The 14,693-nt window shown below is 33.0% G+C and overlaps 1 protein-coding gene across 3 annotated transcripts; it reads left to right on the top strand.

Moving 5' to 3' along the window:
* The first annotated feature begins 41 nt into the window (after positions 1-41).
* On the top strand, positions 42-9,185 carry LOC134229011 (upstream stimulatory factor 2-like). 3 transcript variants are annotated; one of them, XM_062710720.1, is made up of 9 exons: positions 42-214; positions 1,866-1,915; positions 4,113-4,208; positions 4,350-4,432; positions 4,598-4,772; positions 4,944-4,976; positions 5,586-5,723; positions 6,354-6,448; positions 8,090-9,185. In XM_062710720.1, the coding sequence occupies exons 1-9, from the start codon at positions 183-185 to the stop codon at positions 8,306-8,308; spliced, it is 921 nt and encodes a 306-aa protein (XP_062566704.1). In that variant the 5' UTR covers positions 42-182; the 3' UTR covers positions 8,309-9,185. The 3 variants fall into 3 exon arrangements, with proteins under 3 accessions (XP_062566704.1, XP_062566703.1, XP_062566705.1); XM_062710719.1 differs by having other exon boundaries at positions 6,354-6,457; XM_062710721.1 differs by lacking the exon at positions 42-214 and adding an exon at positions 1,637-1,733 and having other exon boundaries at positions 6,354-6,457.
* The last annotated feature ends 5,508 nt before the right edge of the window (positions 9,186-14,693 follow it).

Genomic DNA, 14,693 nt, shown 5'->3' with positions numbered 1-14,693 from the left:
TTCCAACAATAGCTTTTCAGTTTTCAGACAATTTTGTCGATATATCCCTACACAAAGTTCTGTGCAAGATCGCCATCTTTGTCACATGTTCAATTTTCCATCTCATGTGACCTGTTGTTTGGCCCCGTGATCAAGCTTGTTTTATTTCCAGGCAAATTCAAACCTTTGCCAAATCGTCCCACATGGATATGCTAGATCAGGCCTTAGAGGCCAGGTTTGTATAGGAATATTTATTTTTGTGTTGAAATTGAAAATAAGGAAGTTTAGACGAGGTGACATTCTCTAGAAAAGGCGTCAGATAGTTCCGTATTGGTTTTGTGCGCATAGTATGACATTGCGGGAAAAGTTAAATGTTGATTGAATACACGTGTGTTCATAGTTTTGAAATCAGTGTCATTTCTTCACAAATTATGGGCAAGTTGTGTATTCGGCCTATAAATGAAATGTGAAATGGTCTTGTTTAAATATCTCCTCTCTGACAACGAAAAAATGCAAATGCCAAATATATGCTCCGTTAGAACTTAAGAGTTCAAGGTTATAGCCTAATATGTTTTGTCAACTTTTGTGGATATGCCTCTTGAGAAATTTGTGTAAAAAGATACTTTGACATTGACACAAACTTAATGACTTTTTATTTTAAACTTTGAGCAATTATTAGAAGCAAATAAAAAAAATCAGTATCAAAACTGACATATTTTTACCAAGCATTAATCAATGATAAATGATTGTTACCAGTATTTAAAATTCTTAACAAAATCATATGTAAAGACCGTGAATTTCATTAAAGAAGATACTCAAATTAATTTTCTGAATTATAAACTAAAGATGATTTTCATGGGGTTTTAAGTTTAAAACTGATAATTGAATTAAATTATTAATTTAACCTAAATTTGACTAAAATATAAAGAGAAAAATGGAGGGGAAACATTTGAGGGACTCAAAAACTCTGAAAATGACATGAACCAGACATAAATGATGTTTGAATTTATAAAAGAAAAAAAAATCAAAAGTGCATTTAATGGACTGTCACAGTGACTGTTCAAAGGACTCCAATAAAAGTCATTTTATTCTGAGACAGGGAATATCTTAATGGTTTGCTCCTATTATACATGGGTCAGGATGTTCAATTTATTTGTAAAAAAAAAAAAAAAAAAAAAAAAAAAAAGAGGGGGGGGGGCAATTAATTCATTAGAGATCATACATGCAATAAGTAGTATACTTAATATTTTTTTATTTGTTTAAATTAAATTATTGTATTTTCATTGATTTTTTTTCCTTAAAAGAAACGATTATTTAAATAGGTTTCAATGTATAAACCAAGATGTGGTCTTTATCCGTTAAGTCTAATCTTTAACAAAATATATTGCAAAAATTATCAATAATTCAAATTGTTGAATACAGTGTACCTTTTATTTATGAATAATATTATATTGGGTGGGGCTTAGATTAAATTAAATAAATATGGATGAAAGAAGACAGTCATATAATGCAGAGTGTCACTATGGCAATCTAGACTGTATTTACTGTTATTAAAAATAAATACAAATAAGCACATAGTATACTCATGAGATAATAAGTCATCAGGTACTCAGTAATGAGTGTGTGAATTATTTGGACATGTCACAACAATGCTTCTAAGTTTGTCAGGAAAACAATGTCATTATAAATAGGGAAGTGTAATTTGTGGGGAAGTGAGAAAGAAAGTATTGAGACCAAAAGAATCAGATCATGATGTACATAGATTTTTCATTTTTTGTTACTTAAATACATTTATTATTTTAAATTTTTATGAATAGCCAGAATAAAGTTGATTTCATTTTTAAAAAATGAAATTTTAATTATTTGAATAATGATTTTCCTTGTAGTCATGAAGACACTAAAGATTCCACTGGTTCTGATGATGTCCAATTAACAGGTTAGTGTGTTTTAAAAGCCACAAGACTACTATTAAATCACATGTAAAATTGAGTTGTAAATCAAAAGTAAAATTGATTCTTATCACTGGTCAAGTCCCCCTTACAAATATCTTGACAATAAGTAATTGAAGAATCAGGGTAATTTGATTTAAGTCAGGTCTTGTCTCGATTACCAAGAGTATGCTCCAAAATTATGATAGTTGCACAGCATTCTGCCCCTGTATTAAATTCAAATCAGCTTGAGAATTGGAACATATAGTTTTTAGCTCACCTGAGCCGAAGGCTCAAGTGAGCTTTTCTGATCACATTTTGTCCGTCGTCCGTCCGTCTGTCTGTCTGTCTGTCTGTCTGTCTGTCCGTCCGTCCGTCTGTAAACTTTTCACATTTTCGACTTCTTCTCAAGAACCACTGGGCCAATTTTGACCAAACTTGGTACAAAGCATCCTTGGGTAAAGGGAAATTTAAATTGTTAAAATGAAGGGCCAAGTCTTCACAAGGGGAGATAATGACAAAATTGGGTGGGGTCATTAAAAAATCTTCTTCTCAAGAACCACTGGGCCAATAAAGCTGAAACTTATGTGGAAGCATCCTGGGATAGTGTAGATTCTAAATTGTTCAAATCATGACCCCCGGGGGTAGGGCGGGGCCACAATGGGGAATCAAAGTTTTACATAGAAATATACAGGTAAAATCTTTAAAAATCTTCTTCTCAAGAACCACTGGGCCAATAAAGCCGAAACTTATGTGGAAGCATCCTGGGGTAGTGTAGATTCTAAATTGTTCAAACCATGACCCCCGGGGATTGACAATGGGGAATCAAAATTTAACATAGAAATATATAGGAAAAATCTTTTAAAATCTTCTTCTCAAGAACCACTGGGCCAGAAAAACTGAAACTTATATGGAAGCACCCTGGGGTAGTGTAGATTCTAAATTGTTCAAATCATGACTCCCACGGATAGGGTGGGGCCACAATGGGGAATCAAAGTTTTACATAGAAATATATAGGTAAAATCTTTAAAAATCTTCTTCTCAAGAACCACTGGGCCAATAAAGCCGAAACTTATGTGGAAGCATCCTGGGGTAGTGTAGATTCTAAATTGTTCAAACCATGACCCCCGGGGATTGGGCGGGGCCACAATGGGGAATCAAATTTTAACATAGAAATATATAGGAAAAATCTTTTAAAATCTTCTTCTCAAGAACCACTGGGCCAGAAAAACTGAAACTTATATGGAAGCACCCTGGGGTAGTGTAGATTCTAAATTGTTCAAATCATGACTCCCACGGATAGGGTGGGGCCACAATGGGGAATCAAAGTTTTACATAGAAATATGTAGGAAAATTCTTTAAAAATCTTCTCAAGAACCACTGGACCAGATAAGCTGAAACTTATGTAGAAGCACCCTGGGGTAGTGTAGATTGTAAATTGTTCAAATCATGACCCCCGAGGGTAGGGTGGGGTCACAATGGGGAATCAAAGTTTTACATAGAAATATATAGGGAAAATCTTTGAAAATCTTCTTCTCATGAACCACAGGGCAAGAAAAGCTAAAGCTTATGTGGAAGCATCCTAGGGTAGTGTAGATTTCAAATTGTTTAAATTATGAACATTGGGGTAGGGTGGGGTCACAATATGTATTACAAGGGGGAAATCTGGTAAAAAACAGAATGGTCAAAGATTCTCAGGTGAGCGATGTGGCCCATGGGCCTCTTGTTGTGTGTATGTTTGTCCACAGAAATTTCTAACTTTGCCCATTGGCATAGTTTTTGAATGGGTGCTACCGTGCTTAACATGTACTCCTTGACAGTTGTGACAAAACTTTTCTTTGGATACCAACATATTGACCTCCATAACTTGGCTTTGACCTTTATTTGCATGAATGGTCTCATAGTTCACACTTGTACATGCAGTCAAACCTTATTATCTCCAACTTGATGATTTGGGACTGAGAAAATATGTCAAGATATCTGAGGTTCCCAGTTAACCAGGGTAAAATACTTAAGGAATAAGCTTTAGGGACTACAAAACCACTTCAACATATTCAGGGTATTCAATATATCAGTGTTTGAGATACTGAAATTGAACTGTATTCAACTTTGTGACAAGACATTTGTTGGAAACCATCATTTTGACCTTTGAGTTCGACCTTCTTTATTACCCAGTTGTATAGTTTAAGTATGGGTTATTTTTAGGAGATGGAGATGAGGGGATTGGAACAGTACAGAATGTAGGACAGTCTCAAATTACTCTTGATCCCAATCTGCAGTACCAATTCAGAACAGATACAGGTGAGCTTACCTTCAAACCAACATATTTTTAATTAAAATTGGTTCACCAGTATAAAATTAAGCTCTCATGTACTAGTTGAGTACATTATAACCTAGATTAATTAATACATACATTTACTGATGCTAAATCTGTATTGACAGGTCAGGTAACTTATAGAGTGGTCCAGGTAACAGATGGTACTGAAGGGGTTGTTGCTACTAATGCTTTCCAACCAGGTGCACAGGTAAACTCGCTGCTGCAAGTCATAATGATATTAAGCAAAAATTTATTATAAAATTAATGTAAAGTCTTAAGAGATGAATTAGTCATTGCATACAATATAAACTGCATAAAAAATTTCCATGAATATCAATGATAATTGTAAAAAGAACTGATATTTTTTTTACAGGCAGTTATACAGAGTCCATTCAGCAATGGGGGCAGCCCCACCCCAGACACTCAAGCCACCGAAACAAGGTTCACATATTTTCCAACAACAGTCGTCACAAATGCAGACCAAGTCACTTCACAAGGAGATGTTGTTGGCACAAATGCAGCTTTGGGTCAAGTTTCAGCCACAGCAGGTTAGATATTTACATTCGACAAACCTTTAATCTACTTTGCACATGTACAGGGAATGTCGAGATATGAATTCCAATACTGGCTTTATTAGCTTTTCTTGCTTGGGTAGGATTTACTTTTAACTCCATGTACTTTGTATATATGCATGTTGATGTTTTCATTTCAAATTGCAGGTGCTTGGACAGGTGATACAGGAGTCCAACAAGGTACATAAATATTTCATCCTTCCTATTTAGTATAGCAGCTTGTTTAACTGCCCTCAAACCAACTTTGTTGGTAAAATATCATATACTGTATCATTAGTTCTCCAATCATATCAGAGTGGTACAAATAAATGAATAATTCAGAGTGGTATAAATAAATGTTCATTATAAAGATTAGGAATTTCCTTTGTAAACTTTCATGACCTTGTATGATTATGATCAATCAAAGTATGGAAGGCAAAGTTTCATAGTATAGGAGCTTGAACCAAGATGTGTGAAGTGTATTCTTTTATCAGAATAGGAATTTTATTATACATCATGCAGATTTACATGTACTGTCTAGCTAGTACTATCATGCTGGATATTTAATGTATCTTTTAATATCATGTCCTATATTTTTATGCTTAAAACAAAGGAATAACAATAGGTTTACATAAATGTCTAAAATATTGGAAAATATTACTGTCACAGATAGATGATATAAATGATTTTCACTATATCATGTATATTTTCACATTTGATATACATGTATTTCCATCTTTCTTTCAATTTTAATATTTCAGCACATGTTTTGAGTTTTATTTAATTTCAGTGAACAATCTTTTGTAATAGGTCAGTTCTATGTGATGATGTCCCCACAAGAAGTCTTACAGGGTCAGAGAAATATAGCCCCACGTACAGGGTTCAGTCCAAAAGTGGAGGGAGTTAGGACTGGTAGAGATGACAGACGGAGAGCTACCCACAATGAAGGTAATGGAAATCCTAAAAAATTGTACATTACCAGTTCCTTTCCTGAATCATGCCTGGCTCGACATTCAGTGAAATATCTTTTTGTGTATCAGAAAAAATGCATCAGAAAAATTTCCAGCAAATGTGACCCGTCCAGTGTCGTTTTGTACTTTACCGACTCTGAACAGATACAAAGAAATGTTTAGACCTTTATTTTCAAGAGTCAAGAAGTTATAAATAATATTTGAAAAGATTGAAGTTTTCTTTTTCTTTCAAAATCTGCTAATACCCAGCACTTGTTCCCAGCTGAAGTCATGACTAGCAGAAAATACATATAAATAAGAATTACACTGTATTTGATGACATATTTTGATTAAAAAAAATGCTTTAAAAAATCCAATTTCATTTGAAAGGATGAGCAATGGATTAAGTCACATTTCAGTTTTGAGGTCCTTAGGTCAAAGGCTAAGGTCAACAGCAGACTGTGGATGGGTGTATTTCTGACTATGCACTTCATATTCATTGCAAAGGCTAATATTGTCAGAAACTATTGATTCAAGATTAAAAGGAAAAACTTATTACTGTAAGTATTAAACACATTTTTTTCTGATTAAGTGTATTTTCTTAAGCAAGTTTGATTTTGTTTTATAGTGGAAAGAAGAAGAAGAGACAAGATAAATAACTGGATTGTACAGTTGTCCAAAGTCATCCCCGATTGTTCACAGGAACACACAAAACAAGGACAGGTATCAGGGGTACATTTCCTTCAAAACACTTACAAAAGCTTAAATAAGGCAAAATATCAAGGTGTTTTCATTGACAGGAATGGTGCTTCCATTATTCTCCAGCCATTTTCTGAGCTCATTTTCTGGCCATCATAAAATGACCTTGATGACATGTTCTTGAATGAAAATCATGACATATGGAATATTAAGAACTTACGGATTATATAAAAGCTTTAAAAAAATTGACATTGAAAATTAAAATACAAAAAAAGCTCTTGAAATACAGGTGACTCTCGATGGCTCGAACTCCGATCTCTCGAAGTGAACCGCCGGTCCCATTTTTTTCCTCTATATAATTAAGCAAATTTACTCCTGATCTCTCGAACTTCTGTCTCTCGAAGTTCTCAATCTCTCGAACCCGTTAACACATATTTCATTGAATTTTACTCTCTATCTCTCGAAGTTTTGATTGCGCGTTTATACACGCTAATCAAGCTAAAGTTGATGCAGTTGATGCAGTCTGGACTTACCTGGAAACAATGAACTCCTTAGGCTGGCATGGAGGTGTTAATTGGGTGTTTACATAGATGACACTACACCTGTGGGTCGTCCGTGTTCTGATATAATTAATTGGTTATTAATTACAGGGTAGATGATAAACAAAGTCACAACTTAATTCGAATTGAAATTGAGACGATAATTTTTAGAAATTTAAAATTTATAGATTTTCGTTTCAGTAAGTTCCGATAGACTTTGAACTTTTATTATGATTAAATAGAGTCTAAATAATTCCAGCATGGCAAATATTGCACAAGAAAATTCCTTTCTCAAGGACTGAATACCAATTAAGAAAAATCTGGTGAACACTGGTGAAGGTCCCGATCAAGCCTCAGAATAGCCAAACCGACAATTGCTATTCGGGTTTCATGTAATCATGAAATAAGAACAAATAAATACTGAAACTTTAGAAATTCGTTTTATTCATTCGAAATACAATCATTGTTGTTGATATCACGTTAATTACCTGTCAACTATACGATTGAAAACGTGCAATGACTTTATTTACATATACTTCCGCTATCTTTAAAAGATCGGAACTGAAAATTCCGCATTTTTTTACTTTCTCTTTCTCGAACCCCTCGATCTCTCGAACTTTTCTTGCGGTCCCTTGAACTTCGAGAGACCGAGAGTCACCTGTACATGTGTTATAGGATGTAATTTGATTTCAATGTTTTATTTGGAAAGCAACTTTGCCTTTGAGATGACATTGAATCAAGATCTTGACTTACTATTAGGTTTGGGACTTAAAATGACAACATCAAATCAAGGGATTGAAATTTAGAACTGAGACATGATTTCTATGTCTCATTGGCCAGTGGCCTTGTCATTGAAGCAACGTATTTGCATTTGATGTGAATCTGATTAAGAGTTCTGCCTCATATTGTCCATTGCTTATTATTTAATCCAATCTATAGCCCTGTCTAGTGACAAATGGACAGACTAATAGATAACCATTGAAAAAGAATGATGTTGTTTAGCTATTAATTTAAGAAATTTAGAATTGTTTAGGGAAAGTGAAACAAACACAGAAGAAAATTCTTGAAAGTTTTGCCCCTTTTGTTGTAAATTTTGAGCTAAGATCCTTTTGTTCTTTTTTTCCAGAGTAAAGGAGGAATTTTATCAAAAGCTTGTGATTATATAACTGAGCTGAAGACTGCAAATTTGCGAATGAGTGATTCTCTGAAGGAAACAGAAAGACTGTCAGTGGACTTGGAACTTTTAAGACAGCAATGTGAGGAACTGAAGAACGAGAATTCAATTCTGCGAGCTCAACTTCAATCTCATGGGCTTATTCCTGACATTCCAGGCACCAACTCCTAACTAGTGCTTCACTCTCGTAAAATATGGAATATAGGATCTACTGTGTCTTTATTGTTTTCACTGTTCATGTAATAACTCAGCCATGTTGTGATTGAGATACAGACCATTCATACATTGGACAGGCATTCTGACATACATGTACATGCATTCTGTATCAATGCCCCAAACTGTTTGAAGCACACATTTGTCACATGATTTTATTTTTTTTAATCAGTCTTTATCATGAAATGGATTTTTTTTTTGATTTCTATGAAATCTTGCAATTGACATTGTGTAGCTTTTTTCATTCTCGTATAAGGGCATCTTCAGAAATTTTTAGTTTTCTTGCAGTTTCAATTTTACAATTATTTCATAGTAGCACTGACAAAAATTTCAATTTCAAAGTTCTCTTCATGCATAATTTGACTATCATCCTATTCTATAAAGTGTAAATACATTTTCAAAAAAATGCTGAATAATTTGTTGGTTACATATTCATGTACAAATTACCATGATTCGCAATGAAAGCTAGGTACATTCAACTTCAGTGAGAAAAATGCATTTTTATTGATATTTTTCCAAGTGCTAGCCTTTAATTTACAAGATGAACACAAGTTAATAGTTTCTGTCAACTTAAACAAGTGATTTTTTTTTAGAAGAATTGCATGTTCATATACTTCGAAAACATTTTATTGCTATTGAATTCGCTTTATATCTAAAATAATTTTTTTTTAATTTGGTGTTTTTTATTTTATGATATGCAGTTTTGAAAATATAAGATAAAACAAATTTGAAACAGACCTTGACAATCAATGAACTAGGCATTTTTCACTTGTACATAAAAGTTGCCTGACAAAGTGAAAGTAGATTTGTCTTATGATATCATTTTAGAAGATGCATGGTATGTGGCAACGCACTTTGAAAAAATTACGCACTTTGAAAAATTTTTTCAAAGTGCGTTAATTTTTGGGACCAGGTTAACGCACTTTGAAAAAAAACTTTTTTTTTCAAAGTGCGTTAATATGGACCATATTAACGCACTTTGAAAAAAAAATTCTGCATGGCTTAGTCAATATTCCTACAAATCTTAAGTATGATAACTTATCATTTTGAACCTGATTTGATACTTTTTGTCCCCCGCTTGAAAAGTGGGGGATATTAATTTGGGTCCGTCCGTCCGTCTAGCTGTCCGTCCATCCGTCTTTCTGTAACGCTTTCGTTTCCACACGATATCTCGACAACCCTTTGGGCTTTTGCAATGAAATTTAACATAACAGAATCCCTGTGGCCTTAGGAAGACAATTTGGGGTCAAAAGGTCAACATTCAAGGTCGTAAAGAACTACGAACGATAGTATTATTCTTCCGCCTATCTCTAAGTCAATTCTCAAAAGTTAACATCTTGGAATGATTCTCAAAATTTTTATACATATTTATATGAATTTTCATAAAACCTTACTTATTTGGGATACCAAAGAGAGATAACTCTATAATTTTGGCAAAACTTGTGTTTTCCACTATAGAAATCAACGGAAAACTGAAAATATTTTTAAAACAACTCCCCCCCCCCCCCGTGAAACAAAAAATTTACAAATTTATGCCAAAGCTTTTTGTGTTTCACGGGGGGGGGGGATATGTTTATAGACAAAAAACGAAAAAAAATGCTTATTTTTCACCAATTTTAAAGCTATTTAAAACTAAATAATTGTATTTTATTAATTTTTATATATGCTTTATTTATTGGCGTAAAACATGAGAAAAGATATTAGATACATGTTAAATGAACAATTCCTATGAAAATATCATGTAAGTTAAATACCTGGAGGTTAACAGAGAGAATATCAGATATGGTATCAAATTAACATCGAAAAGCAGACAGGTACTTAATATAATTAAATGTAATTAATGTTATTAATATTCTGATTTTCCTGAAAATGAACATAAATAGACTTTGAAATTTAAAAGAACAAAATTTCGATTTACTACAGACTTCCTTGTACAGTGCTTATACTGTATTTAGAATGCTCTTTTTTCCAAATATCATTGACACTTAAGTTTACGAGTTATAGAAATAGATACATCTGGGTGGGAATGATAAAGAGTTAAGCTGATAGACCTTAATTCAGCCAATTCCACACAGATAAAAAAAAACATACACATAAAGTAATAACACACATAATCGCATCACTATATCCCATCATACGTTGCGAGGGGGTAATACTGTTGTCTATTTCTAAAATATACATGTAAGTCTTATTCCTTTTGCTTCATGAAAATTTTTTCAAAGTGCGTTAAATGTTTACATGGTGTAAAATTATGATGTACAGTCTTAACGCACTTTGAAAAATTTTTTCAAAGTGCGTTGATTTGGTCCCAAATTTTGAAAAAATTTTTCAAAGTGCGTTAACCTGGTCCCAAAAATTAACGCACTTTGAAAAAAATTTTCAAAGTGCGTAATTTTTCAAAGTGCGTTGTAACAATGGTAATATATTGGAACACTGTTCAGAAAAGCAAGTTTTCCTTTTGAATACAAGGTATCATCTCCTTTTAGTTATGTGAAAAGCTTGTAATTTTCAATTACAAATGCAATACTTAATGTACAGTGTACAAGGTGTAACCTTTCTACAGACGTACAAATGCATAGAAGACCTGGCACAGTATAAACGTAAATGCAATATTGTGTGAAGAAGTATTTTTTTGTGAATATTTGAACTACAAGCTGCTCTTCACACCATGGGTGTAAAGGACGATGATAATGATTTGAACTACATCTGAAAACCACATTTTTAATACAGTACGGTAGTTTAACAGAAAGGAATTCATAAAATAAAAAGGAAAATATTCATGATCTACTCTTTTAACATGATGTTGTATATGACCAACACTAAATTTTGATTTTAGATGCATCTTTTAGTTCAAATTGTAGTCCATTGCATGACGAGGTCACAACAACAGTCTCAGGTTTCTATTAAAATTTTGCATGAAAAATCCTATTACATGTGGTTAAAAAGTCATAGACTGATTACATTTTGAAGATATGGTGAGGGAATGGATCATCTACCAAGAAGTTATATAATGATTTCTGTGAGCAGTCATAGATGTGAATCTTTTGAGTGCAGTTGGAGATTTAAAAAATTGTGATGACCATCTATAAAGATGGATTTACATTTAATTAATAATGAATTTTGATATCTGTTTAGTTTTTCTAAAGGTGCAATTTAGCTATTGACCATTTCTGCAATGAAAAAAAAAGGCTCTGACATTTTGAAAGTTTGCTGCAAAAGGACAAGGTATACTAATGGATGAATTAAGCCCCTTATTTCGTAAAAATCGGAACATTGTCAAAATTGTGAAAGTTTGTAGTGACAAACTTTAGATGATGCTTGTTTTAAAACCAGCACTAATTTTGAATCAAAGCTAACACGGAGGGGACAAGCAGGTGCAGAAAAAGGACATTTTCCAAATAGTCTTCAATTCTTGAGAAATTTCGTCATATTTTAGATACATGTTGAAAACATATAGCACAGGCTTCCCTATTTGAGATTTTTGTACATAAAATGCATCTGATAATAGTGTATGAAATATGTAAATTTGGTAGATAGGCAAGGTTGTGCTCTATGTTTTCTAATGCAAAGTGTGTTAAAAAATTTATGTACATAACTACACTGGCATAAAATTGAAAAAATTCAGAAATTGACATTTTCTGACCTTTCTACAATCTTTATGTATCGTTTATACTTGTGGCAGGGGTGACAACTGGTTTTTATCTATAAACTGTTGCATCATTCTAAACGACACCCCAAATCAGGGGCCAAAAAGGGGTCTCAGCGTATCTTGTCCTTTGTATGCCATTGAGTGCAGTCATCCTTTAGGCACCATGTCTATAGTACATGCTGAATATACCTGGTACATGAAAATTATGTATTCTGAGAGGCCTTTGAGATTTGCAAAATGTTGGTATATATTTAGTTGTACAATATAACAAGGTGATAATTCTGTAATGAAAATTTAGTTATGATTGAAAATTATGCACATTGAAAAACTGAAAGTCAAAAATATGAATTGTGTATGCAGTGGAATAATGGCAAATATAAACAGAAACATGAGCATATGTTGTAATTCACACTATGTATGTTTTTGTGTTTAACATATAGAAATATTATGAAAATTTGAATCTTCAAAAAATAATAAAAATAATTTTAAAGAATGAGTTCTTTAAATTTTGGGTTTCTGCTGGGACATATCATGATGGTGGATTGAGAGTTATACATCAGTATAGTTTCATGGTGTTCCATCATGGTTTATCCATTATGGCCACTTTTGGGGCCATCAAAGTTTACATAGAAATGCATATAACAAGAAAATCTTCTCAAGAACAGCAAGATCTTGATTAGTCATTCATTTGGAAGCATCCTCAGATACTGTAGCTTCATGCAGCTTTAATCTCGACTCCTGGGGGGTCATTTTACAATAGGACTTACGACTTAAGACCAAATTTAATTCTTCATATAACTTTTTAATTAATGTTATATCGAAAATTACTTTAAACTTTTTAAAAGGAATGTGGTAAGATATTTTTACACAAACAATTTCAAAGAGAATTATTTATTTTGCAACATTTTTTAAAAATTCATCTTAAGTTTTTGAACTTAGTCGTAAGTTCTTTTGTAAAAGTCATACCCTTGGGGGTGAAACCACTACCAGATAGCAAAATTTTACATTGGAATAGATAGGGAAAACTTTAAGCCACAATGAACATAACATAGGAATAACTTCAAAAGTATTCTAATCCATGATTATTCATGCATGGAAGCATCCTCAGATTCAAGTTTAGGCATATCATGACACCTTGTGGGTTTGGTCTGGGCAAAGTCTGGGACAAGCATATAATATTTTGATATTGCATAGGAATCTATTGGGGGGAAATCAGCTAAGAATCGGAAGGACATTTAGATACTCAGGTGAGTGTTGTAGCCCATGGGCCTCTTGTTTCTGGTAGTTTATTCAAATAAACAAAAGAGGGTGTGTCATGTAGATGTGAAATAACATATACATTTCAAAATTGCCTTGGGTTAATCCAAGTAAAAGTGATGGCTTTTTGTACAAAATCCTTGATAATTTTTTTTTCTTTCTTAAAAAAGCCTGGTTTTATGTACAGAGCCTCTTGCATTTATCACAGTAACCCAATATTTTGGTATAAGTCTAGAAGTGTCCTGTAAATGCGCATTTAAGTTTTAGAATCGATTTTCATCCAGTGTTTGTGGGTTGAAAAATTGATTTTTTTTTTTATAACAGAATTTTTTTTGGCTTCTTCTCTCGTTACCAGAATATAGTTAAGTCCATTTGATTGCAAACACCCATGTGCAGGTATTACTGTCATGTTACAGGTTATGACATCATCTTTTTTGGGGACAATAAGGCTACTGCAATATGAATTAAATCAAGGTTATAGGAAAGGGCAAGGTTAAAAAACAAGAATAAAGCTTTTTATAGTGTAAATAAATTTTAATTATTTTTTGTTTCACCAACAATAAGGACATCACATTCTACAAAAACTTTGCACCATCCTGTTTCAAGCATCTAACTATCTCATCTTCTGTACTATACATGTTAAACTTGAGCATACATACACAAATTCCAATCATGGGTTCAAAGAATGACATGTAATCGCCTACACTGATAACCAAAATAAATGAATAGGGAATGTAAATGTTTCATATAAACATAGGTAATCAGAGATTACAGAGCTCACCTCAACGAATGTTGTCTTTAAGTAAGGCAAAGTCACACAATTAACCAACAAAAAGTATACATTCCAAAAATGAAAATATTTTTAAAAGCAATTTTGATCTGATACTTTGAAATAGACCTACATAAAAAATTTAAACTACTTCTTCTTCATGAAAATGTAATGAAAATCCAGCATCTGAAGCAAATTTGAGAGTTTTCATCTCTTGATGCAGCATTTGTGCAAGTTTGGTTTATACAATGTTATATAAGCCTTATAGTTTTTGGTAATAGACCTGCAACCATAACTTTTACCTTGTCTATTATCTGAAAAATGTATGTCCAATTCAGCATCCGAAGCAAGTCCATTAGTGTGCATCCTTAGATGTATCATCCATGCAAGTTTGCTCATTAAAGGGCTCATAGTTTATTGGAAATGAAACATGCATCAAAACTAACATTTTCACTCATCCACAAAAAGTAGGTCAGATTCAGCATCCGAAGCAAGCCTGGAAGTATGCATCCTTAGATGTATCATCTATGCAAGATTGGTCATTAAAGAACTCATAGTTCCTTGGAAATGAAACCTGCACCAAAAACTTTTAACTAATCACTCAACCGGAAAATGTAGGTCAGATTCAGCATCCGAAGCAAGCCTGGAAGTATGCATCCTTAGATGTA

Source organism: Saccostrea cucullata, unplaced genomic scaffold (assembly GCF_032062105.1).
Source record: "Saccostrea cucullata isolate Sc308-1 unplaced genomic scaffold, CSIRO_AGI_Scuc_v1 ctg253, whole genome shotgun sequence".
Lineage (NCBI taxonomy): Eukaryota > Metazoa > Mollusca > Bivalvia > Ostreida > Ostreidae > Saccostrea > Saccostrea cuccullata.
This window is presented reverse-complemented; position numbering and strand designations above follow the sequence as displayed.